Raw genomic sequence first — 25,554 nt, 5'->3', positions numbered from 1 at the left:
CCAGAAGACATGCAGAGCCTTGATCCATACTGAGGTAATAGGTGTATAGTTGAAAAGCCCTTGGTAGGATGACCGTTCAGACTTGACTGTAAGGGGACATGGACCTTGCTTTGGGAGCGTTTATGTGTGCGAGGTTTTCTGTTGATGTCTGTGTCCGACTATTCATTCTCATATTGCTATGAGCACAGGAGGCACATTAAAGTTGTGTCTATTAAAAATGAATGTGCGTCTTGTTCAGCAACAGTGTGTGCAACAGAGATAGACACAATGCGGGTACTCACGTCTCTCCAGCGCGCCGGTAGTTGTTTGGACAATCAAAGGACAGGCATCGGAATCCTCCCTGTACATTAAAGCAGCTCTGATTCTCCAGACATGTGTGTGTTCCCGTCACACATTCATCAACATCTATAGCGGAAAGACCGAAAAGTGAAATAATGCGTGTTCAAAACATTTACAAAATTAACTTTTTTTTATTCAAACTAAAATTCATCATTCATCATACATCATTGTGCAACCATCACACGTAAGACTACAGTAAAGCTTACCCTGACAGCTGCGTCCATTGGGTGACAAGGTGTAGCCATTGATAGGACAGGCACAGTGGAAGCTGCCAGGGGTGTTGTGACAGCGATAGGTGCAAATATGACCTCCAGTGGGCAGGGCACACTCGTCTATATCTAAAAATAGCACAGAGACGCAGAAAAACAAGTCAAACCGGAGAGTGAATTTAAGAAATATTAGCAGCTTATAATTTGTTGGTAACATACTTAGCATCAGTGTCTAATATCTAATAGTTTGCTTTAACGTATGCTTACACACATATTAGATGTAAGCTCAAAAGATCTATCGCACCCGCAACTTTTAACATACACAGAAGGAAAGTGAAAAATCTTTCAAAATATTTACACGTATTCCTGTAAATGGCTGTTAAAACGTTTCCATTTTACCTTCACAGGTCAGGCCGTCGATGTCACTGAGCTGGTAGCCACGGCGACAGTAACACTGGTAGGACCCGTACACGTTGGCACACTCTTGACTGCATGGGTTGCTCTCACATTCATTCAAATCTACACGCAGAGAGAAAAAACAATACAGACCACTGCGGGGGGAAAAAAGGGAATAGGGAAGGATTCGACTCTCTGCAGGTGCGCAATATCTACTATGTGAATGATTTTCAATGGTTAAAAAACTTTCACATAGGCCATGAATTGTCAGTTTTAACAGAATTACTGGTGAAATGCTCTCCGGTCTGTTGGTCTCCATATCGATAGTTGTCAGTGTATTGTGAAAACACAAGCAACAGCTATGGATATAAAAATGTGGTACTTTGAGTTCCTTAGGCCCTATGTGTGAATGTTATAGATAGCCCATATTGGAATGTTATCCCCTGCATTATACACTTGTCTTACCATCACAGTTCCTGGAGTCACCGGCTATCTTGAAGCCAGTGGTGCAGCTACACTTATAGCTTCCCGGAGTGTTCTCGCACTTATGAGCGCACAGGCGGCCAGGATAGTGCCTGCATTCATTAATATCTGCAACACAATATGCCACAGTAAGAAGCTAGATACATTTACTGAATTAGTTTAATTTACAAGCAGAGGATACATTTGGGATTTAGATACTTTTGTAAGGCAATCAAACGAAATCTACAAACTGCTTACCCTCACAAGTCCGGCTCATGCTGTTGAAGATGTAGCCAAGCTCACACTCACAGCGGTAGGAGCCCACCAGGTTGATACAAGAGTGACCTGTACAGTACTTGTCAGGTTCCTTACACTCGTCAATATCTGCGGAGGGGGATTTAAACAACAAAGAACATCATGATAAGCACATAGTGTATGCTAGTGCGATGCTTTGTTGGCTAGGAATGGAGCGCCGTACCAACGCATCGTGAGCCCTCTTCATTGAGGTGGTATCCTCGACCACAGTTAACAGACTGCCTGTGACACGCGTAGGAGCCAACTGTGTTGATACAGAGCTGACCTCTGGTGCACGGCCCCGTCTGGCTGACACATTCATTGATATCTGAAAACAGACAGAAAAGACAATGTTAAATTATGAACAGAAAGCTCCAGAAACAAAAACTCTGGCTGACCACCTGAAAAATCCCCTAAAATATGCAGGTAAAATATGTTCCTGCTACTGTTGATGAAGGCTGCTGTACTATGTTGCTTACCAATGCATTTGCCGAGGGCGTCCTGGATAAAGCCGTCACCACACTTGTCCTTGGGGAGACAACGGAACGACCCCTGGCTGTTTTGGCACTGAAACTCCGGGCCACAGTTATGGATACCATTCTCACACTCGTCAATATCTGGGTAAAGACATTGCAGGAAAAATGACCAGTTAACACATCACCCAAAACCAAATCAATCAGATACACAGTAACAGAGCCAAAACTGACCGTTGCATTTGTTGTTGTCAGTGAGTTCATAGCCAGTCCCACAGCTGACCTCTCTCTGGCAACGGAACGCGCCCTCTGTGTTGATACAGCGCTCTCCTCCACGACAGTTGCCGGATCCCAGCAAACACTCGTTGATATCTGAGTGTAGTGTTTGAAAGCAAAAAGATTCTCCTATTGTGCTGATCTTTACAATATTTACATTCAATATTCAAATGTTTTATTCGGTGCTCTAATGCATTTGTCACACACATTGAATTTTTTTTCTCAAGACAAACATAACATAACACATATACATACAAAACATACATGAAAGCACACACACTTTTCACAATTAAGAAATCATATATTTACCCAAATTTAAATAATTCATCATATTGCAGACATTAAATACAAAACGGATAGTCTTTGAACTTCACTCGTTGAAGTTTTAATCATTCATTTAGAATGACACACAGTACATGCAGAAGGAGAGGAATAGGACTAGTTACCCTCACAGCTCTTTCCATCTGAATTGAGTTTGTAACCTTTGAGGCAGGCGCAGGTGTTATTGCCAACACAGCGATGAGCACATTGCCCTGAAAGAAAGAAAAAAGTGCTGAAACAGGCTTTGAGAATGTATCGCTGCATTTGCAAGATTCAATCAGTCAGGCGTAGAAAGCAGTTTATCAGCGAATGATATTATACCTTTGCACTGATCACTCAACACTGAATTATCTCCATTTTCTTTGGTATCATCTTCATTTGGTACTGTGTGAGGGAGAAAAAACATGCTCATAAATATGTTTATATATATCAGTCATTTTATCAAAGCAGCCCTGAGACCAACAAATGACCATTATTGTGACATTTTACCTTCTCAATCGCTCAAGCAATAATTGTTTGGCCTATTAAATCTAATTTTTTAAAAAAAAGAAAAGAAAAAAGAAAAACAGGCCCAGGTGGCGTCTATTTTGAACATTTAATGTACCATTCAAAAAAATATATAAAAGTTGCAAATCCTCATAACTGAGAAGTTGAAATGAGGGTATCTTTGTTTCTCTTTTTTGTTGTATGTTTTAATTTATTTTGCTGCAGTGTACATGAGCAACCTTTGGATACATTTCTTCTTTGAGCATCATCGCTGATTAACTCCTGAAATCTTTAAGTGATGACCAAAAAGCAATGGCAGCATATATTCAGCAGGGGGCAATGCGGCCTCATGTTTGAAAAGACCAGCGGCACTTTAATTTGTAAACTGACATATCCTTCCGCTTATGTCCCTCCTCCAATATTTTCAGAAATCACATGTGGTTGGGTACAAGTTTCCTGCTTACTGTACTTTTCTACCCTTGCTGTAAAGTTAGCTGTCTGATGCCAACAAACACTTAGCCAACTTCAGGCTTTTCCTTTCTTATTTTTTTTTTACCCACATTTAGTTTGCCCAGTGGGTGTGGTCTGATTGTCTGGGGATCCATCGACACAACAGGCCCGGGACACCAGGCCACACTGGTAGCCCAAGGACAGGTCTTGGTCACAGGATAGGCCGTGCTCCTGGGCAGCCTTCCCCAGAAGACAACAGTGACAGCACATCTACAGAACAGGGGAAAAGAAAGGAGTAAAAAACAACACTATCACAGAAAATTATCACCCAACTCAACTCCTTTTTGCAAGTGAAACCAAAAGGAAATGGAGATTGTGGGATGGTGTGTAGGATGGTAAAATACTGTTAGTAGGAAAGGCTTGTACACTGACAAATGGGGCCGGTCGTAATTCAGTCGAAAAGCCAAGCTCTCAATCAACCAGACTGTCAGAAAAGGAGGTTGATGGAGAAGACAAGCCAAAGGGGTGAAAAGAAAAAAAAGCATTTATGTCAGTGAGCAAGACGGACGGACAAGACAGTGATGAGATGACATCATCCCCTCAGGCCGAAGAACGCCCACTCAATCATCATGGCAGACTGGTGCTGTCATTTGGAGAAGGAAATGAAAGGTGCCGAGTGTGGGGGAGGGTTTCACTGTGTTTCAGTTTGGCCCAATGAGGGTACACAGTACACCTGAAATGTAACCTTGCGGCTACTGCTGCTCTGTCTGTCTGTCTGTGTTTGTGTATGTGTGTGGGCTTATGTCTGTGACTTTGACCCTGTCCTAAAATACTGTTTTTAACTTCAGGAAAGGAAAAATTTTCTGGGCAGTCTAAACAATAAACAGTAGAAGCTGAATACAGTCCATGGCTTGGCATATTCAATAATGGCCAAATAATAACTTTTTTTTTATATAATGCCAGTTAAACTAGTATCTGTGTAATGCCATTAGATTTGCAATGTTTGCAAAATACTACAAACTAGCAATATACCACAAGTTGTCATTGTTAAAGAAATGGTTTGGCACTTTGGGAAATATGCTTTTTTATTTCCTGACACAAGTTTAATAAGCTTGATTGCACACTCATGTACGTTTTTCAAGTATCAAGCTACAGCCACTGTATCTTAACTTAGCATGAAGAATAGAAAAAGGGGCAACCTCTTATCCTGGCTCTGTCCAAAGGCAACTAAATCTACTTACCAGCAACTCTTAACTTCCCTAATGAACATATCTTCATAGGTTGTGGTTTTAAGGGAGGTAATGTACTGAAGTATTTCTTGGAAATGGCACAGGGAAATCCCTGACAACAACGACTTCAGCCAGGAAATAGTCATGCACATAAACCCACATAAAACCAAAGTAAATGTATTGAAGCAATGCACTAATAAAAGTGACTTTTATCCAGTTAGAGTATAGGTGAAAATCATTCCTTACTCATCCAAATATGAGCCATCTCCTGCACTTTACAGTCTCTCAAGAAAAGACAAGCTGCCCAGCTGACAATGATCTCATCCTTTGAGAAAGTGCACCAACTTGCATCGCCTCTTTTCTACATATTGCCAAAGATTCATATCTGTGATGTGTTGATGTGTTAATGTGCAGTATGTTATGAAAGTAAAGGAGCACACTAAGGGAGAAGAAAGAATAAGATAGAACGACTCAAAAGTACTTTTGGAAGTGAGCCTGAGGAGGATCCTAAAGCCAGAGCTGAATTTATAATCTATCTGACAGCAACAAGATCCATCCATCCCCGGAGCGACATGCCTCATCCTGCTTACGGGACGCGCACACACACACACCCACTCACACAAACATACACACACACACACACACACACACATACACAGACACACACACACAAACGCACACCGTCGGTTTCATCAATCTGACTGTCTTGCAGTGTGATGTACTGAAACACTGATTGAATAGAGGGAGATTTCTGGTCCACACTACTGTGATTTAATTCCCTCGTTTTGTCTCTATATGTACATTATTTTCAGTGAGAGAGACATGTACACACAAACATAGCATATGTTCTGTATATGTACGTGCACAAACACACCTTTGTAGTCTTGGTCTCGCATGTGTTGGCGAATAAGGAATCGCAGTCTCCTTGGCCTTTGGCCGTGTTGATGCCACTGGTGCACATGTTATCCTCTAGCACCGTTACACAGCACTGCTCCTGTACTATCCTGTAGGCAAGAGAACACACAACAAAAACACAGGTGGTGCGTTTTATTTACCGCCCTGTCCATAATACGTACGTTATACGGGCGCAATACAACTCTGCCTTAAAGGGGAGCCTGTTAAAAATGAGCCTGAGGCGAGCCCAAAGGGGATCTCGCAGTGGTCACACCAAAAATGCCTGGATTGAGTGACTTGAGTTAGTCCTATGTGAATTGAGAGTGAGGCCATTGGAAGTTTATTGTGGTTTTTTCTTTTGCAACACTGACATCACTGCACTTAAACTGGGTTGAGCAGCAATCCCCGAGGCCTTCGCTGTGTTGTTTGAGACCCAAATTAAACCAACATTTCGGTCCCAGGATCAACATTTGTCCACCTCCACAGCTCCACATCTTCACGGCGGGATTGAGGCTTTTTGAAGGCACAACACGGATAATAATAATATCACTTGAACACACCACTCCCTTCAGATAAACATGCTGTGTCCTGTGAGGATGGAGAACAATTAGGTGAGTAATATAGTCGCTACAGTACATACAGTTTGCTCGGGGTCAATGACATCACTAGAGCACAATCATCCCATTTGTTCTTTAGAAATCAGTGATGACCTGTTACCCATGTCATTTAAGACATACTTTCAGCCTAAAGTAGAGGGGGGAAACAAACAAGTATTGCAGCCAACCATAACCTGAATTCCCTCCACATGAAGATCATAAAATATCTCAAAGGGATTAAAATCCATTACTACAAATTAATATTATGGCTGTTTAAATGTCAAAAGTAATATTTGGAACAAGCACACCCTCTCACATGAGTATTATTATGAAAAAATCTGGTATCAGCTAAGAGGAACTTTCAGTTTGTGTTCATTGTAGCTGCCCCTTTGGACAAAAGTGTTTTTATGATTACAGCGCTTGTTTATAAAGCGAGTGAAAAAGAGACCGCAGGATGCATTGCGTGGAGGTAATGTAATTGACTATGTAAGATATACTGTATATTGATAATATTGACAATGGTGAAGCAAAGTAAACTTTGATTGAGTACCGTTCAGAAAAACACAGGATGTTTCGGTCTGCCTGTCTTAAATCGTTTGTCTAAGTTCCCCGGGAAAGCAGAGCCGAGCAAAGGCACTTGTAAAAAAACTATATAAAAATAGTGTGGTTTCGTTTTCTGTCACAGGTCATTTATAATCATCAGAGGGAAAAATGAGACTGATTTATAAACATTTAAAAGTTCCTCATAGGAGGTTTATTGTTTGTGTTCGATCACATTTCATTGTAGTATCCAGCATTTGCTCCCCGCTGCTGTCCAATCAGTTAAGAGTGGGTGACTGTTTCTGTCTGGTCTTCATCTCTGTCTCACAGCAGTTTTTTTTACAAGGCAGCGAGCATAAACGCCACCCCCTCACCTCTCTTCTCTCATTTCCAAAAAGCCTCTTTATCAACCCTTACCAGAAATCTCTTTCCACATAAAGTGGATTCTCAAATTCACGTCAATGCCTGGGCTCACCTCCTCTGCACAACCTTTTAAGGGCACAGTCGCGCTCCTGTTTTTTCTTCTCCCCACTGTTTTTCTTGCATACTTTTCTTTCTTCCTCTGGTGTCTGAAGTAATCGTTTAGATTTCCTGTTATTGCCTAGCTCTCTCCATCGTCCCTGTATGTCGCATTTAACCTCTAAGGTATTTCCTGGGTTTCGAAACAGTCCCCACTCTGACCCCCCCTCACCCCTTTTCCTTCCCACTCCCCCACAAACCTCTGCCCATTTCCTCTCTCTCCCCCCCTTGCAATATAATTGAGAGAAATTTGGGCTCTCTTTGGGTGGCTACAGTCAATGCGTTTGCCATCAGTGTTCACAGAGACAGACCTCCCTGGCTTATATGGCCCTGAACCTGTGGCAGCACACCTCCTAGGGTTACCAGCAGACATGTTATTATCCCATCACTATTAGTGTTTCCTGCTCTCACGTGAAGTGAATAATGTGCCCGGAGATTTATGGGGGTATAAGGTAAAGCAATCTCACATTAAGGGCCTATAGACATTTCCCCCATACATGATACAGACCAAAGCTCTCGGGGCCAATAATGCAGGAGCTTAATACTGCTGCAGGAACTTCTGTGGTGAGGATTGAAAATGTTAAATCATAATAAAGGGTACAACAGTTAATGACTTGTAAATCTAAAAATAAGCCCCCAGGCATGTATTTTTAACCAGACCTCTAAAACCTCAGGGTATGTAGATTATAGGTAGGGGTGTCACCACCTTGTGCTTGTTTGAAATTACGTCACGATCTGGACCTCTGAAATTGAAGGTGGAATGGTCGATTTAGCACCGCCCCCAAGATTCCACCTTAAATCTCGAAGATCAAGATTGTGTTGGCGTCATTTTCATCGATTTCCGACTTATAAACGAGACCGTGACACCCCTAATAGATTTAGAGTGAGTGAGAGCAAAGGAGCAGATAGCGCCTGCTTACCTGCATGTGGTTGACTCAGAGATGAGGGGGAGGGACGCACAGTCTTCATTATCATTGGCACGCCTTTGGCCATCTTTACAGCAGTCGTCTATGGAGATCTGCTCTGCTCCTGCGGACATTAAACACAACCCAGGGTGTGTTTGTGCGTGTGCAAACGTGATGAAAAGATGATGATTCAATGCACATGCCATTTATTGTGCACTGTCAGATTTGGTGATTGGGACCCACATCTACATTAAGACTGACAGTGATGTGCCAACCCCAGATGGAGCACTTCTGCATCTGCACCTGTCTGCATACACATATGGTGGTCAACATACTCGCCTTTAACTCTGGTTTGGTGTACCTTTTCAGCTGTTCATTGCAAGCAAAATATATCAAATGGTATAGTCTTGGGCATTGTCTTAGGATGTTTCTTGGTCATTTATTTGACAGAGACAGACTGTTTATCCTAATTTAATGAGTTAAGATCACACTTGCATATCTAACCCAACTAAATGTGTTGCCATTGTCCTCTAAGGCGAGTTGCCTAATGTTTGCTGCTTCAAGATGGAAAAAACAAAATTCTAAATCTGCTTGGCAAATTAAAGTGCTTGCAGGCATCCATTTGCCAAAGACAATAAAAGATGGATATGTTGTTGCAGACACAAGAGCGGCTTTTTTTTTACTGGAGCACGACCAAGTCTGTGGCGACCTGGCTGTTTATGCTTGTGGATTAGAGAGCGTGGAATGCCTTGACTCTGTAAACAATCAGCCGTCACAATCACATCAAGTACATTCATCCGCCTGTGGTTCCAGTCATCTGCCAAACGTGAAATAGCTTTGGCAGTTCGGCTCCTTGGACTTTTTTTTTCTTTCCTACCAGGATCGGTGTTCCAAATTGTTATTAACAATGCGTCCCCCGGGAGAGAGAGAGAGAAAAAAGGAAAAACAAACTCACTGTGAAGTAAATTTGTGTCGATGCATTGAAAAAGAATACCAGTTGTTGCCGGTCGGTGACTGAATGTCTCTTAATTATAGGGAAAAGCGATTGTGAAATGCACTGAAACAAATCCATCTGTATGAGACGCAGCGTCTGCCGCGAGAAGTCTGGCGAGCGTTAACAACACAAGATGATACATCAGATTAGGTAGGGAGGACAAGTGTCTGGAATAGCAGCCCCTCAGTTTTATAGATTTGCTGCGTTCTCCCAGAAGGGAAGGGGAGGAATTTTATTATAAGCATTAAATCAAAAGATGAAACTCCACCAGGAATAGTCATCATCACATGCAGTTTTTCTGCATGGATAATTTGTAAATGATACAAACTTAGTTTCTATGAGGAAGTTTAGGGGTTATAAAAACCCAGTTCTGCAGACAAGATGTGTTGTATAACAATGAGTTTATTCAAATTAACTGGTGTTTTTGCTGAAACAACTGGTCATTTCAACGGCGTGGGCAATACAGGGAAGCAAAGTACGTCATGAAAACACTGTGTTGCTATTACACGCAGGGTGATTTACCTGGCACAGAGGGGGAGTAAATATGGACACAGGATTTATTACTACGCAGCCACTTGAGCTGACTCACTACTGACTTCTGGAGGTCTGGCACATCCCAGAATCCGCTGGCCAATAAAACTTGTAGCAGCTGGATGAAATGAGATGGCATTTTAAAAAAACTTTTCACATGGGCCCACCAAGTAGTTCCTCTAGTCTCTCTCTCGGTCTCTCTTTCTCTCTCTCTCTCTCTCTCTCTCTCTCTCTGTCCCTGAATGTCAAAGATCTCGATCGGTTTGCAAAGTAACAGCAGGATGATTCCAAATGGCTAACCCTACGGATAGGAGTTTTAGTGCCATGAAGGCATCATATTAAGGTGTTGATGACCTAAAGTCAGAAACTCCCATAAAGCAGTTCTCCCAACTCTATACAAGTTGTCCAAGTTTTGGGTGTTTTCACCATTACCGCTGAATCACATCCTTTTCCCAAAACATCCAATTTAAAATAACTAACTCTCAAAATCTTACTCTCCAGGGACACAGTGTGCATATTTCAAATGACAAGAATAGTCTCTCTATTACTGCTCATTTATAGAGATCTCTCTCCACAGAAGCTCTCTGCTGATAACTAACCCTAACCCACTCGGCATCACAGAGTCATTCCAGCGCCACCGCCAGACTGCTGCTCTGCAAACCTGATTTTCTCATGATTGAAAGAGCAGAAGTGCCTTAAAACTGTGTGGTGCCGTTTTATCGAAAGAGGCGCGCCAGGCACAAGCCGTGCTTCGGTTCTAGCTAGATGTAGTCTGCCACGGTTCCCTGTCTCTCTGTGATGCATTGTCTGTCTGCAGAGGGGCTGATTTCCATCTTGGATGGCGGTGCTGGTAGTGAGGGCCATTCTGTCTTGGCAGAGCAGCACGTGGCTCGCCTGTGTCTAGACGCCTCATGTAAACAAGGCTTAATGAGCCCACTGGTGGAGCTCCGCCCAGAGTAGTTGGCCTCAGCCACACATCACAACAGCAGTGTGCATCTCTCTCACGGGCGGCACTCCAGGCTTTGATTGGGAGCTTTCTGTCAATCTAGGAGAAGTCGAAAGGCTGATAAACAAAAGGCTGATAAACAAAGTGGATGTTTTTCTTTCTATCTATCTATCTATCTATCTATCTATCTATCTATCCATCCATCCATCCATCCATCCATCCATCCATCCATCCATCCATCTAGGTTAAACAACAACATATTAAAGGTGATATGTAACTTTGGCTGTGTCAGAGAAGTGAACATTTTTCTAAGATATATTCTCATAACCTAATATACACATGCTTTCCTCCCAGGAACATTGGATCTCTGGAACACTTAAAGTTAGAAAGCTACCTGAATAGTTACTGTTTCACTGTTGTTGTTTACAGCGGCAGAGCCCGCAGTTTTGTTTACAGACACACTCTGGTCTCACGTTTGGTTCCAGGTGCCTTAAAATGAATTTGTTTTGATGTATGATGATGAGAAAATATGTTTTGTAAACTAACGGCTGGCTCTGCAAATGTAAACAATCCCCATCCCCTGAAACTTCATAGTGCACCTTTAATGTTATATCCCCTCTACGAAAAGGTATTTACATGAGATATAACACGGTTCCTTCTGGGAGTTGTGGTCCTTTTTCTGGTGAATCTGACTGCATTTGACTCCAAAATGACCCGTGACACATGCTCCTCACAGTGAAGGGAGCTTGTAGAGAAGTGGCTGACTGTGAAAACTGGCCCATGTGTGACCAGGGCGACCGTGAGCATTGGGATATGGGCCAAACCACACCTGGCTGACCCCTTCTCTGTGGGCGCTTTAGTATAAATCACACCCCTCTGTCTGTTCCATGCTGTCCTGTTTATCAGATAGCGGTCGTTCTCACGAGGAATACCAAAGCACTTGGCCTCTGACTCATGGGGCATAACAGTAAAGACACACCATGGGCAATGAGAAGAACTACTTTCAACTAATGTGGAACTGCATTTTTAACACTCATTATGTCGTATTGTGAAGGAAGTTCTGTTAAGGTTGGAGGTCAACTCAGGTGGAAGAATATTTCAGGAGACTTGGATGAATTATGAAGCAATATTTATTACAGACTTGGCCAAGGAGAACCGGACTGCAACTCTTGTGACTTGCACTTCAATTCTGACAAGACTCATGCTTAGAGCTGTGTTTTAACCTCGCGCTATCTCTACCACCTCCCCGGCTCGGGCACCAAGCGTACCAATGTTTTGGTTCAGAGCTGAACACAGTGAACCATAACATTCTGGAGTCTAAGGAGATGAGACTTTATCTATACAACTGACCTAAGTGTCTCCTAACAGGCTCCAAGGCTGACCTAGAGTATTTGAGACAGAGACACAAGATAGGCATATATGGCCTATTAATCTTTCCCATTAATATTACAACTAAAGACCCAAGATTCCCTCACACGTATGACACCTTCTTCTATCACTTTACAAATCAAGCTGATATGTTTTCTCCTCAAAGAGAGGGTTAAAGATATGCTGTTACATGGTTGACTACAGTTTCAATAGCTTTTGTCCTACACAATTCAATGTGCAAATAGTCAAAAGCTGCTAGATACTACTTTATATTGTGCATTTGAGCACTACACTGTAAAATGGGAAAACAATGGACACAATAACATTTCCATCCTTCTAAAGCCTTTATTTTGTGAAGTTAGTTCACATATAAGTAATTAAATAATGTGGGAACTCTGTCTGAACCCTATTCATTTCAAGACAGACCTCCAACACTTTGAAGCACCACAGCTCTTCTTTCATCACATGCCCAAACTAGTCCTATGATAGATTCATCAGCTCCCTGGTCTCACTCTTTGCCTGTTACCAAATTGATTCTCACTGTAAATGTGTTAACAAATGAATGCCTACTAAGTTATCTAGCAATATAGGCTATTATATGATCCAGCCACATCAGTATCGTATTCCTGCGCCATCATTTTGGCTTGGTCCTAAAAGTCGTCAGGTTGTAGTGAACTTTCGTTTCTCACGGGAAGAAGGTAACTTACCTTGGCCAAGGAGAACTCCGAACAGAGAGCAGAGCAGCACTACGCGCGGACCCATTGAATGAAAAGAGATCCAACTCCAAAAAACTGGAAGAAAAAAAAAGTGTGTGTTGCGAGAGATTTGAGCTCGCCGATGCTGGTGAATTCTGCAGGGTGTGAGAATAAACCGCAGCAGTGCTTCTTTAAAACTGAAACAGCGCGAGTCCGGGGGGGTGGAGGGGGGGGGGGAGAGAGAGAAGTGGATGTGATGGAGTTGAGTGAGTCGCAGTTGCAGCGTGACTGCACGAATGATCGTCTAATTATGGCACAGTGAGGGGCGTGCTGGGGCCACAGACAGACACCGCCGACTTATTTTTTCTCTCCAGTATTAAAATTAAAGCTATTAATCGTGAGCTCAATTGCAGTAGCCTATGTTGCAATTCAACACTAAAGCTACAGTGCGTAACTTTCTCATACGTGTCGGTTGCATAAGCCATGGCCAAACGACTTGACACAAAGTTGACAGCTCCATCAAAAGATCCCGAATTTCTAATTTCTTAGTCGCCCAACTTCCCAAAATCCCAAGAAGAAGCATCAATAAATGTTTCAGTTGGTGATTCTACTGCTCAAAAAAAACTTGGATGTAGGTTATAGCAGAAGGCATAAAACCCATATGTGATCACTGAATGCTTATGTCATGTAGATGCACCAACAGTATTGTTGTAATTATTCAGAATTCCTCATGGGGGTGACAGAAGTTACCCACTATAGCTTTAATATGGCTAACTTATCTATTCGGACTTGCAGGTTGGTTATAAAACTCACAAGATATATTAGTCCGTAAATGATTTCTATATTCTGTCAGTCGTGGTTATACATAAGGCAAATCCTTCTAAAGTGTTTTATATGACCGATATATTTATGCGTTTTGGAAAGACCAAGGCCTGAAATACTACCTAGGGAGACATGGGCTTGCCATCATTTTTATTGCCTACAGCCAGGAGGAATTGTAAGTGTCTTCGGGCTACTGTGCTGCAAGGTATGCATGCACACATGGAAATTGTCTTCCCATCAATGGCAAAGTAGCCTCTTTTTTTCTGTCTGTGACTAATGGCTGTGCTGATTACTCAACATCTGGAGCCGGTTTTGGGGTATTTTGGCTATGTCCACACACTATGAGCCTTGAAACTTTTTTTTTAAATATCTCAGTCAGAGGTAATGGAGGGGGAATCAAAACCTAAATATTTTCATTGCTTCTTTTGCAACAAAAAAAAAGGGGGGGGGGCTATTATCCACTGCTACCTTTACATTTGCTCCACCATGAGGAAGATGATTGATCTAATTGAAACCTGCGCACTTGCATCCTCCCTTATATCCTAATCCCCAGTGATACTCTATCTGCACACTGGTATTGCCTACTTTTCTCTTAAGTTACTAACGCTCACAGCTGTACCAAAGAAAATGGGGCATTTTCAGCTCAGAGTTTAATGAATTAAAGCTTTTCTAACAGTGGCACAGATGTGGGCTCACCGTCAGCCAAAGTGATCATGAGCTGTGAGATGGAGCTGGGTATAAACAAGCCACAGACGTGTACACACACACACACACACACACACACACACACACACATACGACGTCTACCAGAGTTGGCAGGAAGTGGAGAAATAATTGCTAGACTGCATTATAAACATTTTGTACCAACTAAGGCCCTCTGCAAATTCAATCAGTCTACCGACTCTGGGCATGGTGACAAAGAGAGGTTAAATGATCTTCTAATCAGAGCCACATGTCTCCACCAACCAGTCTAGCCGTTCTAGAAACATCACCAAGGACTTGATATCAGGACACCACAGGCATACAGGAGAGACCACAAGTATACGGCAGTTATACATGGGTAACTGCACTGTTGAAGTGTATTGTGTGACAAGTCCACCACTGTCTGCGTTTTTTTTTTAGTTGGTAATCGTATGTCAACAATTCTTTGTATGAGACCACATTTTAATAGACCATACCAGTCTCTGGAATGTTTTGGTCCATTAAAATGCATACTGTACTTGTATGAATGTTATTTAAGCCACTTGTCTCCATTCACTATGTGGTATCACTATTGAAGAGATGGTTTAGGGAAGTGTGGATGTATGTTTAAATTGTATGCTATTTATCTTCCTTATTTGGGAAAAATACAAATGGCTTCTTCAATATTTGTATCCAGGCTTCCATTTATTCTTAGTAAGAACACATACTTGAAAACAATCCCAATATGGTATACATTTGAGCTAGTAGAGAACAGAGTGGGCAATCCATCACCTTGGTCCTGGAAACATATTTAAACTGTGGGGCAGGATCTTTGGGTTAAGGGTATGTCGCTGCAGCAGCACAAACTGTATGGTTTGTGCAGATATCAGCCAATGATGTGGCAACTTCCTTTGTAAAACAGTTATCACAGCAACCAGGAGCACCCCTTGACATCAGACCTGTCATTAGTCTTATCTTTGCAGTAGTGTTCTATAGAATAAAGATAATAGGCCCCTGAGTGTCCATATAAGGATTGAAGAAAGCCCAAAATGAGAGCCAGACTATAGTGCCAGGCTCAGGGCTGGGCAGGTTAGATCACAGTGAACATCTGAGGGGTAACTTGTCATGCCTGCTAGCCTTCCAGGAACTACCACAGCCCTGCCTTCCACATCCAATCTACAATCAGGCTTTAACAAGAAACAGCAGTGTGAGCTGACCTCCCAGCTCCAAGGTGGAGGAAATTGGTGTGGCCGGGGTCACATTCAAACAGTGTTAATCTTGTTGTGGGGGGGTGAAGTACAGTTTCCTTTGAAGCTCAACAAAGCTTGTCTTGCCACGTCTGTGTCAATCTGCCTAGGGCCACTAACACAGCGGAGGTCTGCTCGTGGGGCCAAAAGGTCCCTTGTTCAGCGTTAGTCAACACAACTGACAGTGGCTTTGATTTACTGTACAGTTTAAGTTGTAATGGGGGTTTTAGGAACCAGATTTGTTTAAAGGCATTAATAGACCCCACTTACATGCAGTTATAAGTTGAAGGAGGTGTATAACATCAATCATTTCCCAGGATCACTATCCAGAATTAAGTTATCACTTTTTATTGTAACCTGTAAACACCTGCAAGTTGACCATGTTTATGGCATTGGCTACTTGTTCTGACTTTTGATCTTGTAACAAAAGAGTGTCAAGGAGAAATGTCACTGAATTAGAATTATCTCAGAATAAAGATAGTCTCACATAACATTTACATTATGCTTAGCTCGTCACTATGACATCTGAAAACCTTTTCTTTTTTTAACAAACAAATACAATAATTCCACACCAAATGTAGCTTAACATCATTTGATCTGTAAGCGCTGCACAGTGTTTGAGTCTGTGACAATGGGGAGTCTATCATTGTATTAAAAAGCTCTGAATCCTTTCACGTTTTCATTTTACTGGCCTCAAAGTGCATCGTAACATCCCATTCCACCTACGATAGAATATAAACATCAAAGCTCATGATGATCATCCTTCTTCTGATCACTATTTACACGTCTGGAGGTAAACAGGAAATACACACCAGACCAATGACCTCATCATCTAGTAGCTCAGTGTCGATGATGCAATGTTTCTACTTTAAGTAGCAGACTTACTCACTTGGTAAGAGTAAATATATAAATTCAATGGATAACTTGACCAACACAAACACTCGCTTTCCATAATAGCAGTCAAGTTCACCCTGTAAACACCTAAATGTGCTTTTTCTATGCACCTTTGCATTACTCCCAGTGCGTATCTTCAAGCTTAAGCCAGAGATGGAAGCTACTTGTTTAGATTCAAAGTACATTCGACAGCTGTAATGTAATTTAGTCCGGAAAATAGAACTAAATTGGTGCCCTCTATCATAGTTGTTTGCTTGCTATACAATTTATTCATTAAACATACAAAACATTTTGGTGACCTGTAACAAGTAATTATGTATTATAAAGGTCTGTAACAGTGGAACACACCACACATAAGCCGGCGCTGTTGTAAAAAAACAATAAAGAAGATTTTTCTTTTCATACTACTGTGTATAAAATGTTCGCTGGCGTTTTGCAGGCTCAATAGATGAGTGTTGAGAGTCAGTATGGATAGTTGTAGGTACAGTCTCCAGTTTGATTTCTGGAAAGGTCTGGTCGGGGAAGATGGTCTTCAAATGCTCTTCGAATAGCTCCTTAAGCTTCCTGCCTGCCATGGTGCTATCTGTGTCAGCCTGCTGTGCGAGAGCAAACAGAGGCAAGAGGGCCAAAACATTGTATTAACAGGCGTCAAAAAACTCAATTATACTGTTTGCAAACAATTATTTCTATTGTACCTCAATGCAGCCGCCAAATACACGCCTGATGTCTGACACAAACTCTGCAGGGCTTTGGTAGCACACACTCTGCTTGGCCTCCAGTCGTTTTTTCACAGTGGAAAGCTTCATTGCTCCCTTTATAGGCAGCCAGTCGTTAGCACGTGCCTACAATATTTAGACAGAGAGAGATAATTAAACAATAACACTTCATGGGAAGATGTGGAAATAAAATAATGTTTGTAATTTATATTGTAGCACATGCCAGCATTGTGCACAACATGTTCTGGCTTTTCCCCAGTTTCTTATGTAAAGGCTTGTAATAAACTACTATTTCACAGAAAAAGAAATGGGCACAGTTAAGTGCTAGACAAGTGTAGCGTTCTGTACTGCAATATGCAGTTTATAATCAATTGTTAATTTTCATCCATTCTCTGCAAAAATAACAGGCAAATACTTGTCTATTTACAATACATGATTAAATGTGCTTTTGATCCAGAATTATTTTGTCTTGACATAAACAATGCATATAACACATAACTTAAATGACTATAACTACATGTGACATAAATCCTATGCACACTCACCGAGGGGGCAACAGGATCTTGTAAGTCTGAACTCAGGTCACTGCAAAACAATTGCAGCAACAGCCTCTCGCACTTCTGCAGTAGAAAAAGACATCTGCCTTAATACACGTCAAACTCATAACTACGAAACCAATTACACTTCTCCAATCCAATCTATAATCTAATGCATCTGCTTAGCTACGTAATCATTCAACACAAGTACTGATCAAATAATTTCTTCTTATAATTCTATCATTCTATCATCTTTATTATAACCAATTTTCAAAAGATTACTGACTCGTTTGTCCACAGGGAAAAATCCTCCTTCAGGACCTGGCTCCTTCTTAACTGTTTTGGCTCCTTCAGGTTTGTTTTCATTCTCCATCTCAGTCGCTAACAGGTCTCGACACAAAGAGCAAAGCCATTCCCCACTGTAAAGAGACGGTCCAGAGTCAATACAATGCCAGTTAGCAGAAACGTACACTAACAAGAGCACAGTAATGAAGTTGGATGAAAACCCTTACACCTGCCAATTGGGAAAACTCATTCCTAAGCATACATTTTTTATTCCACAGAAAACTATAATTCCTTAAAAGCTATAGTGCGTAACATTTTCATATCAATAAATGTCGGTTACATTCAAGCCATTGCCAAATGAGTTGACACAAAGTCGACCCATCGAATCAGCTCCACAAAACTCTCTGTATTTCTCAGTATGGCAGCGTTTACAAACTGGCGTCGCCCCCGGAAACTGGCTCAAGGAGCGCCCACGAAATGGTTCTGTTGTTGAATCTACTGCCAAGAAAAAACCTGGACATACAGCAGAAGGAATCAAATCCATGCAAAATCAACGAATGCTTACCCCATGTAGATGTGCCATCAGTATTGTTGTAATTATACAGAATTCCTCATGGGGGCGACAGAAGTTACACACTATAGCTTCAATTCTATAGTTTAAACATGAACATATTGTTACAACATGAGTGGCATTTCACCATAGCAGAGCTTGCCTGGGAGATTTGACGACTGTTGGAACATGGCACGAAAGGTGAAACACCTTGGGACACTTGTTGCAGCACAGCAGCTCTCCCCAGTCTGCAGTCCGACACACAGCACACATGACTTCATAAGAGTCCTCCATTGGAGCTTGGTGCTGCTCTGTGTATTGTTCTCCTCCATACAAACAGATGGGGTTTGGAGCATTGGTCTTACTCAGTAGTGAACGGGTATGGGGTTTGTCGTCTGTGCTTTGAAGAGTAGTTAGGACTTCCCCGTTCTCTTCACCATGGGCACTGAATTGAGGATGGTCCCCTGTGCTGTCAGGAAGGCTGGCTCTTTGGTTAGCATGTACCTGAAATCCCCCAAAAACAGAGAAAAGTAATGTGACGAACATGCAGTAAATGGCCTCAACTTTGACCTTCAACAGTTGACTGGTTTTCTATCCAATATGGTATAATTACTTCTTACATTTCAGGGGCATCTTTTGGTTTTACTTCCATATCAGGAGGTTAAGATATTGCTGAATTGTTGAAATGATGGCCCATACTTTTTTCAGTTTTTGGATAGTAGCTAGTTTATTTATTACTCATCAGAAGTTAATAATAAGTCATGGTCCCCATACATAGCTACTGTATTCATCTGGCTCATCTTTGATGACAATGATGGGCCCTGGTGACGAAGACCTTCGTCTTTTCTTGACAGCTGAGCCCACTGCTCCGTTGGCCTGGTGTGTTTCTGGAGTATTCCCGGGAACAGTCCTTGGGAGGCAAGAAAGCAAGAGCCAAAAATTCACTGGAGAGACCATGGCTTTAAAAGACTAGGGTAATTGCAAGGCAAAACTGAACAATCAGAAGACAGAGATAGAGAATATTTGTACTTTTCTTTGTGCATGCAGCTGTTTCCTCACCCTGGTTCCTCCTCCTGGGATACAGCAGTGAGGTCTGGTGAATCCTGCTGTCCTTGCACTTGAAATAGAGAAAATATTTGGTTTCCTTCATTGCTTACTTTGCCCAAATAATTTACAAGAGTTGTAAATTAGCTAAAAGGTAGAAAAGTCTTTGTGCAGCACATCAGTTGAATTCTTTGTTTTGGAACTATGTAAAACTGCATTGTCCCGATTTAAAAAAAATAAATAAAAAAATACGGCAATATATCCAGTTCGCAAACGTACAGATGAAACTGATAACACAGACATACCGTTTGTGTGTGGCAAAGATGGTGGCAGGCCCTGGAGATAGTTCGGTTTCAGCATATATATTGGAACACCTGAATCGTTCCTCATATTCAGATGTGTGGGATCAATCTAAACACAGCATTGCATGCCATTCACTACATTGTAAATATAGTACGTGTCAAATGTCATTCACATTAATGGACGGAGTCACTTGCCATGTGTTGGGATTGAGACGAACTGATGCCACCATTGCTCTGCAGTGTGGGTATGTGGTTGTAGAGAGGAGAAGAGGCAAATACCTCCATTGGTTTGGATTGGTAGCTGTGGCTTCCCATCCCTCTCAGAGGCTACAAATGAAAGAAGCAGAAACAGAAAGATGGATAGATGGATCTTAATGATACATTCCTGTCCGCATCTTAAAGCATGTGATGATGGAGGTGGAGATGAAAGGAAGCACTTTCATTTCACGTCACTGTGTGCGTGTGTGTGTGTGTGTGTGTGTGTGTGTGTGTGTGTGTGTGTGCGCACGTGCGTGTGTGTGTGTGTGTGTGTCGAAGCCCCATAGCAACAACAACAGAGAAGCTCCAGGCTTTTGGCTTATTTTAGCTAAGATAAGATATTTCTTTATTCGTCCCGCAGCTTTCCAATTTTTCTTTTCTTCTTGACAAATAATGTATTAACACACACTACACAGTTTTAACTGACACTTATTTTAATGTGTGTTAAATTTATTTTTTAGGTCACAGATATTTAGTGTAATTAAGAAGTATTTAAAAAAGTATTTGCAAAACTTACAAACTTGCCATTGACTTTAATTTATTTCGAAACAGCATTAAAATCAACTTGCAGAGATTTGAAACTCATCATGTCAGATGTTCTATTCAGGAAAATGGCATGCATGCTATGAAATCAATATCCAAATGAATCTGCACTTATACACTTTTAACTGCACTGTATAAATATGTTATTAATAATATAATAACTTCTGACAAAAAGGTAAGCGGACATGCTTCTAACTTAAAATGATGGACCGGAGTGAGGTATAAAGAAAAGAAACAGATTCAGTATCCCGAAGACATTTCAAAAACCCACAACAGAGGAGAGATCATTATGCAGCTAAAACAGCTTGTGCACATCAGTATGACGTAACTTATGTGTGCACTTGACATGCCAGTATTGTCCTGTGAATGAGCCTATACTTTGGAGCTGGAACCAAAACACAGTGTGAACTAGACTAAACAACTTGGATGACGAGATATTATCAACCCTTTCTTATGGAATCCTGGGCCCATCCTTTTTCACATTTTGGCTGGTGTTGCACTGCAGCTTTCGCTGTTTTATTTCATCATTTTGAGTCAGAAACTTGTCCAAGACTGAAATCTATCTTGACAAGGAAATATATAGATTGTGCAGGAAGTGAAGGCTGTCATCTCTATTTAGGTCAATGCCATCCGATGTTAAGAGGGGTTGTCAGAACAACTGGCACACACGTGCACACGCACACACACACACACAAAAAAATGCACACGCACACACACACTAACCTGGGGCGTAAATCCAGGACCTAGTAAGCTGCTAGTTGGGTTGATGTGGTTGGGAGGATGCACCATAAACCGTTGGGAAGACATACTGTTGGAGGAAGAGCCTCCTTGTACGGGCACTGGAACCGTTTGCTGCAGTCTAACGCTCTGGTACAACGTACAGGGTTGAGGGGTTTGGGGAGCTGGCGGGTTTAGCTTGTCCACCTGCATCTGGAGCTGAGCCAGAGTATTATGGGGTGCACCACCCAGGGCAAAGCTGTGGGGTGAGCCCGAGGAGAACTGCCCCGGGTGGGAGAAGTGATGAGGGATACCCTGGTAAGCACCCAGCTGGTGGCCCGGTACACTCTCCACCACTAAAGAGCCTGAGGGAACATACACATGGAGTCAGGGTGAGAATAACAAGTAGTAGGATGAACAAAATACACAATACAGACAAAAGGCTCTGCAGAGAACTGTGGGAAAGAGAAGGTTCGGGTAGTAATGCAGTAGAAAGTTTAAGGAGTAGAGGTTAATAAGGGGGCATGTCAAAGAGCGATGATAATAATTGTATCAGTCAAGTTATTGAATATACTATTAATTAATCTAATGAAAATATTTTAGTGTTGTGTACTTGGCTTGTTTAGACAGGTACAGTATGAAATTAACAAAATCCAGCCCTCACAATGAAGAGGGTGGACCCAGATTATTAGGACAAAGTCAGGTTGACTTAAATGAGACAAATAATTGGTAATATAATATTTTTTGACAAACTAATGCTCTAATATCACGGCAAAATTGTCAGGCTCGAATGAGTTGCAAATGCTACAAGTAGCCAGAATTCCAGGCGCCCGTTAAGCTCCGCTCCATTTGAATCTCTCTTAACCATCCCTCCAAATTCAGCATCCTTCATTCCGAATGACAAGGGAGAAATGACAAGGGAGAACCAGCATACTTCTGTTAAGTGGTGGGATTTGCATGTAGAAAAAGTGGCAGCGAGTGATGGAAATACTTCAGATTAATTCCCCCCCTCAGAATCAAGCAGCCACTAACTCACCGCCTGGATGAGATGACAAGTAACAATTAAAAAATAATTTGGAAAATGTAATACGAAAAGGATTGGTTTGTGGTGGAAAACCTCTTGTGATGCCGTGTCTAGACAAATTGCACGTGTGATATTCCCTATTCCATGTTGATGTTTTTCAGCGTGTCACTGTTGATTGGCTGAGTTATTAGAGTGAAACAGGAGACTCTCAAGGGACAACTCATTATGACAGAGAGCTTGTGACGGCTGGAACTAGGACACGATTTCTGTCAGTTTGCTATTAATCAACATCTTTGCTGTCATCTGGCATCACCAGTAATTTAAATAAATTATCACTCTGGCCATTATTTTGTGGCAAGGGATTATGTGGCTGTTGACATTATAATATTGAAACAGTATTCCTCAAGGTATCCAATAAAACATTTCAATAACATGTGGGTGAGGTATCAAAACTGACTAAAACTGAAAAATATCCAGACAGAAAAACAAGCTTAGGTTCAAGTAGAGCTTCCATGTCAGAGAGTAATGTTTGTCTTACCAGGATCAACATTTGAGGCCCAGTAAGAGGATGGACACTGGAAGCGCACAGTGCATTGTGGTATGAACGAGGTGCTGCATTTGACCCGCAGGAGGTTTTCAATCTGGAACAGAATCTGCAACAGAAGGGAAGTTATTAATAATTGTTAAGAGTAGGATGCTTGTCACAAATGGCATCTGTTCCTACACGTCCAACATAGACTGAGCTTGTCACTGCTTTCAGAGCTAAGGTGTGTTTCGACATGTTAGGAAAACCAGATTGTAATGAGACACACTATTGAATGGAGAAATGATCAGACAAGCCTTACCAAACGTTTACAGTGCAAGAGGGCCGTTCCTCCATCCCTGGCTGTGGCCCATTTGGTGAAGTTGATGACATGATCCAGGTGTCTGGATAGATAGCCGATGTCCTCGTCTTGTTTTCGCAAGACACTCTCATGATCTTTTGCAACAGCCTAGGAAACATGAATAAGAGAATATCTGCATTTAAACAGCTAGAGGGGTCTACGCTCTGGGCCTCAGGGTAAAGCAGTCCTTTGAGCTTGCACGCAAATTATGTTCATCTGGTAAGAACACCATGGCAATCTATAGCTCTACAGAATGTGGTGAAATGCACACATTTTTTGTATGTAATTGTAATATATATTCAAATGTGTTTCTCCTACCTCAAGTTGGTTAAGCAGCATCTTGCCCTTCTTGTTAATCTCGAGAATCAAACTGCAGATGGATTTCTTTATTTCATAACGAACAGACTTACGGTTCTGATCGACCTGAAGAAGGCTAAAAATGAATACATGACACATATCAATAAATATTCAAGTTTGACAAATGATATGCAAAATATAACAGTACACAGGAGACACCTGATGATCACTGGTGGAGGTATGCATAGTTTTATTGTTGGATGATTAATCTGTTGTTTAGGATTACTACAGGTCATATGGAAGAACAAAACGCTATAATAATAAAAATCTATTAACTACGAGTTGCTTTAGATTTTGTTTACATGTTGTGTACTTGACATATGTAGTCTTGTACTGTATGTGGAGATACATACCCATTTTTTATGGAGTTTGACACCTCTTCAATGAGTTTCATTTTGTCCTGCAGCTGATGAGTCATGCTCTCCATGTGGCGTTTGTGGTTCTTATAAGCCTCTTCAAGGAACTGGTAACTAATTCAAAATAAGCAATAGTTCAGTGGATACAATATGAAAAATAAATATCCATTACAAACAGTAACAATGATCTGTTAATATTGTAATCTGTGAGTGTACTTGTGGTCCTTGTGCTTGGCTAGCTGGCAGTCGCGACAGGTCAGCAGGTCACAGGTCTCACAGAACAGCTTCAGTGGCTCTTGTTTGTGGATGTCACAGAACATCGGCCTCTGAGTCGACACATCACGGGCCTCTGGAATACAATAAATAGGTGCGGTCTATCATTTGGCACCACAAATATTTGACAGAAGAGAAAAATAAGATAAAGAGTTACCCTGTGGTGCTTCTGCCCTCTGTCTGATGGTGTGGTCTCTGGTGAATTTGACTCGTTGGTGGGCCTCCACACAGGTGGCACAGAGGTACTCAACACAGGTAACGCAAAACCCCGCAGCTTCGGTGTTGTCATCACAGGTCATGCAGAGCTACAGGCAGATTAGACAAGCGTCAAAAGGCTGATGCATTTTAGGAAGGCAGGTAGCAATAGGTCGAACTGTAGGAGAGATGTTGGGTTTCATGTGATCCAGCAAATTAAATTAGACATTATCTGCAAAAAAATATATTCCAGGGATGTTATTAACATTATCCAAGGCTGCCCCCATATGGTGATGCATTTTGTCACACACCTGGACTGTTCTCTCTGTTGAGCTGGGGGCCTCAACGGAGTCTTTCACAAAGATGTTTTCCATCACGTCTACCTCCATACACTCCTGCCTGCACACCGGACAGCGGATCACATTCACTGAAACCAAACAGAATCACACATATTGGTCTAAATTAGTAAAATTGGATTTACTAGTGTGCCTTTTGAAAATCACTGACATATCCTATATGCATGATGCCCGATATGTACGTCAAAAGGCAGCACTCTTTGTAAAATATAGTCCATTGCCACTAAATACCCTAGCCCCATGGAGCTACAATAATTTTTCACTTCCCTGCATGCATTGTTTGTAAACAAAGTGACTCACGTGGTTTGGTCGCCATGTCAACCTGGGAGTTTGGCGGCTCTGCCATGGCCAAATGTCTCGAGGGTGAAGGCAGACATTTTTTGCAGAAGGAGTGCAGACACGGCAGGAGTTTGGGCTCTCGGCTGTAGAAGTTTAGACGGCAAACGGGGCAAGTGTCCAGGTAATTCTGGTCGGTTGCACGGGACTCTTCCTCGTGCGCTGACATGCTCTCAGCCTCGTTCTCAAACATGACGACAACAGCAGCATTCACATTACTTCATAATGTTCCCACGCAGGTGCGCAAACTAGGCG

General features: G+C 41.8%; 2 protein-coding genes across 3 annotated transcripts in view; both read right to left on the bottom strand.

Annotated features, from left to right (window-relative positions):
- Positions 1–13,115, bottom strand: part of fbln1 (fibulin 1) — a 30,065-nt gene extending 16,950 nt beyond the window's left edge. Inside the window, exons 1-14 of one of the 2 annotated variants that reach the window (XM_080027992.1) lie at positions 12,936–13,115; positions 8,405–8,513; positions 5,810–5,939; positions 3,817–3,976; positions 3,092–3,154; positions 2,896–2,982; positions 2,408–2,545; positions 2,180–2,317; positions 1,885–2,028; positions 1,665–1,790; positions 1,410–1,535; positions 948–1,067; positions 546–677; positions 282–405 (exon numbers count right to left, since the gene is read on the bottom strand). In XM_080027992.1, the coding sequence (XP_079884118.1) occupies positions 282–405; positions 546–677; positions 948–1,067; positions 1,410–1,535; positions 1,665–1,790; positions 1,885–2,028; positions 2,180–2,317; positions 2,408–2,545; positions 2,896–2,982; positions 3,092–3,154; positions 3,817–3,976; positions 5,810–5,939; positions 8,405–8,513; positions 12,936–12,990 (1,652 nt within the window). In that variant the 5' untranslated portion in view covers positions 12,991–13,115. The remainder of the gene's footprint in view (positions 1–281; positions 406–545; positions 678–947; positions 1,068–1,409; positions 1,536–1,664; positions 1,791–1,884; positions 2,029–2,179; positions 2,318–2,407; positions 2,546–2,895; positions 2,983–3,091; positions 3,155–3,816; positions 3,977–5,809; positions 5,940–8,404; positions 8,514–12,935) is intronic. The other variant, XM_080027991.1, reaches the window with a different exon arrangement.
- Positions 13,116–15,414: 2,299 nt separating this feature from the next.
- Positions 15,415–25,554, bottom strand: LOC307251103 (transcription intermediary factor 1-alpha-like). The gene is made up of 18 exons (XM_080028424.1): positions 25,264–25,554; positions 24,919–25,034; positions 24,570–24,717; positions 24,356–24,488; positions 24,137–24,253; positions 23,745–23,859; positions 23,388–23,534; positions 23,081–23,195; positions 21,525–21,883; positions 20,196–20,327; positions 20,004–20,109; positions 19,714–19,771; positions 19,429–19,564; positions 18,818–19,158; positions 18,106–18,238; positions 17,829–17,903; positions 17,263–17,409; positions 15,415–17,163 (listed from the first exon to the last, which is right to left on the bottom strand). Exons 1-18 carry the CDS (start codon positions 25,490–25,492, stop codon positions 16,972–16,974), a joined length of 2,799 nt encoding a protein of 932 aa, XP_079884550.1. The 5' UTR covers positions 25,493–25,554; the 3' UTR covers positions 15,415–16,971.

This window comes from Ammodytes marinus (genome assembly GCF_949987685.1).
Source record: "Ammodytes marinus genome assembly, chromosome: 5".
Taxonomy (NCBI): domain Eukaryota; kingdom Metazoa; phylum Chordata; class Actinopteri; order Uranoscopiformes; family Ammodytidae; genus Ammodytes; species Ammodytes marinus.
The sequence above is the reverse complement of the archived record's forward strand: the minus strand, read 5'-3'. Positions and strand labels throughout refer to the sequence as shown.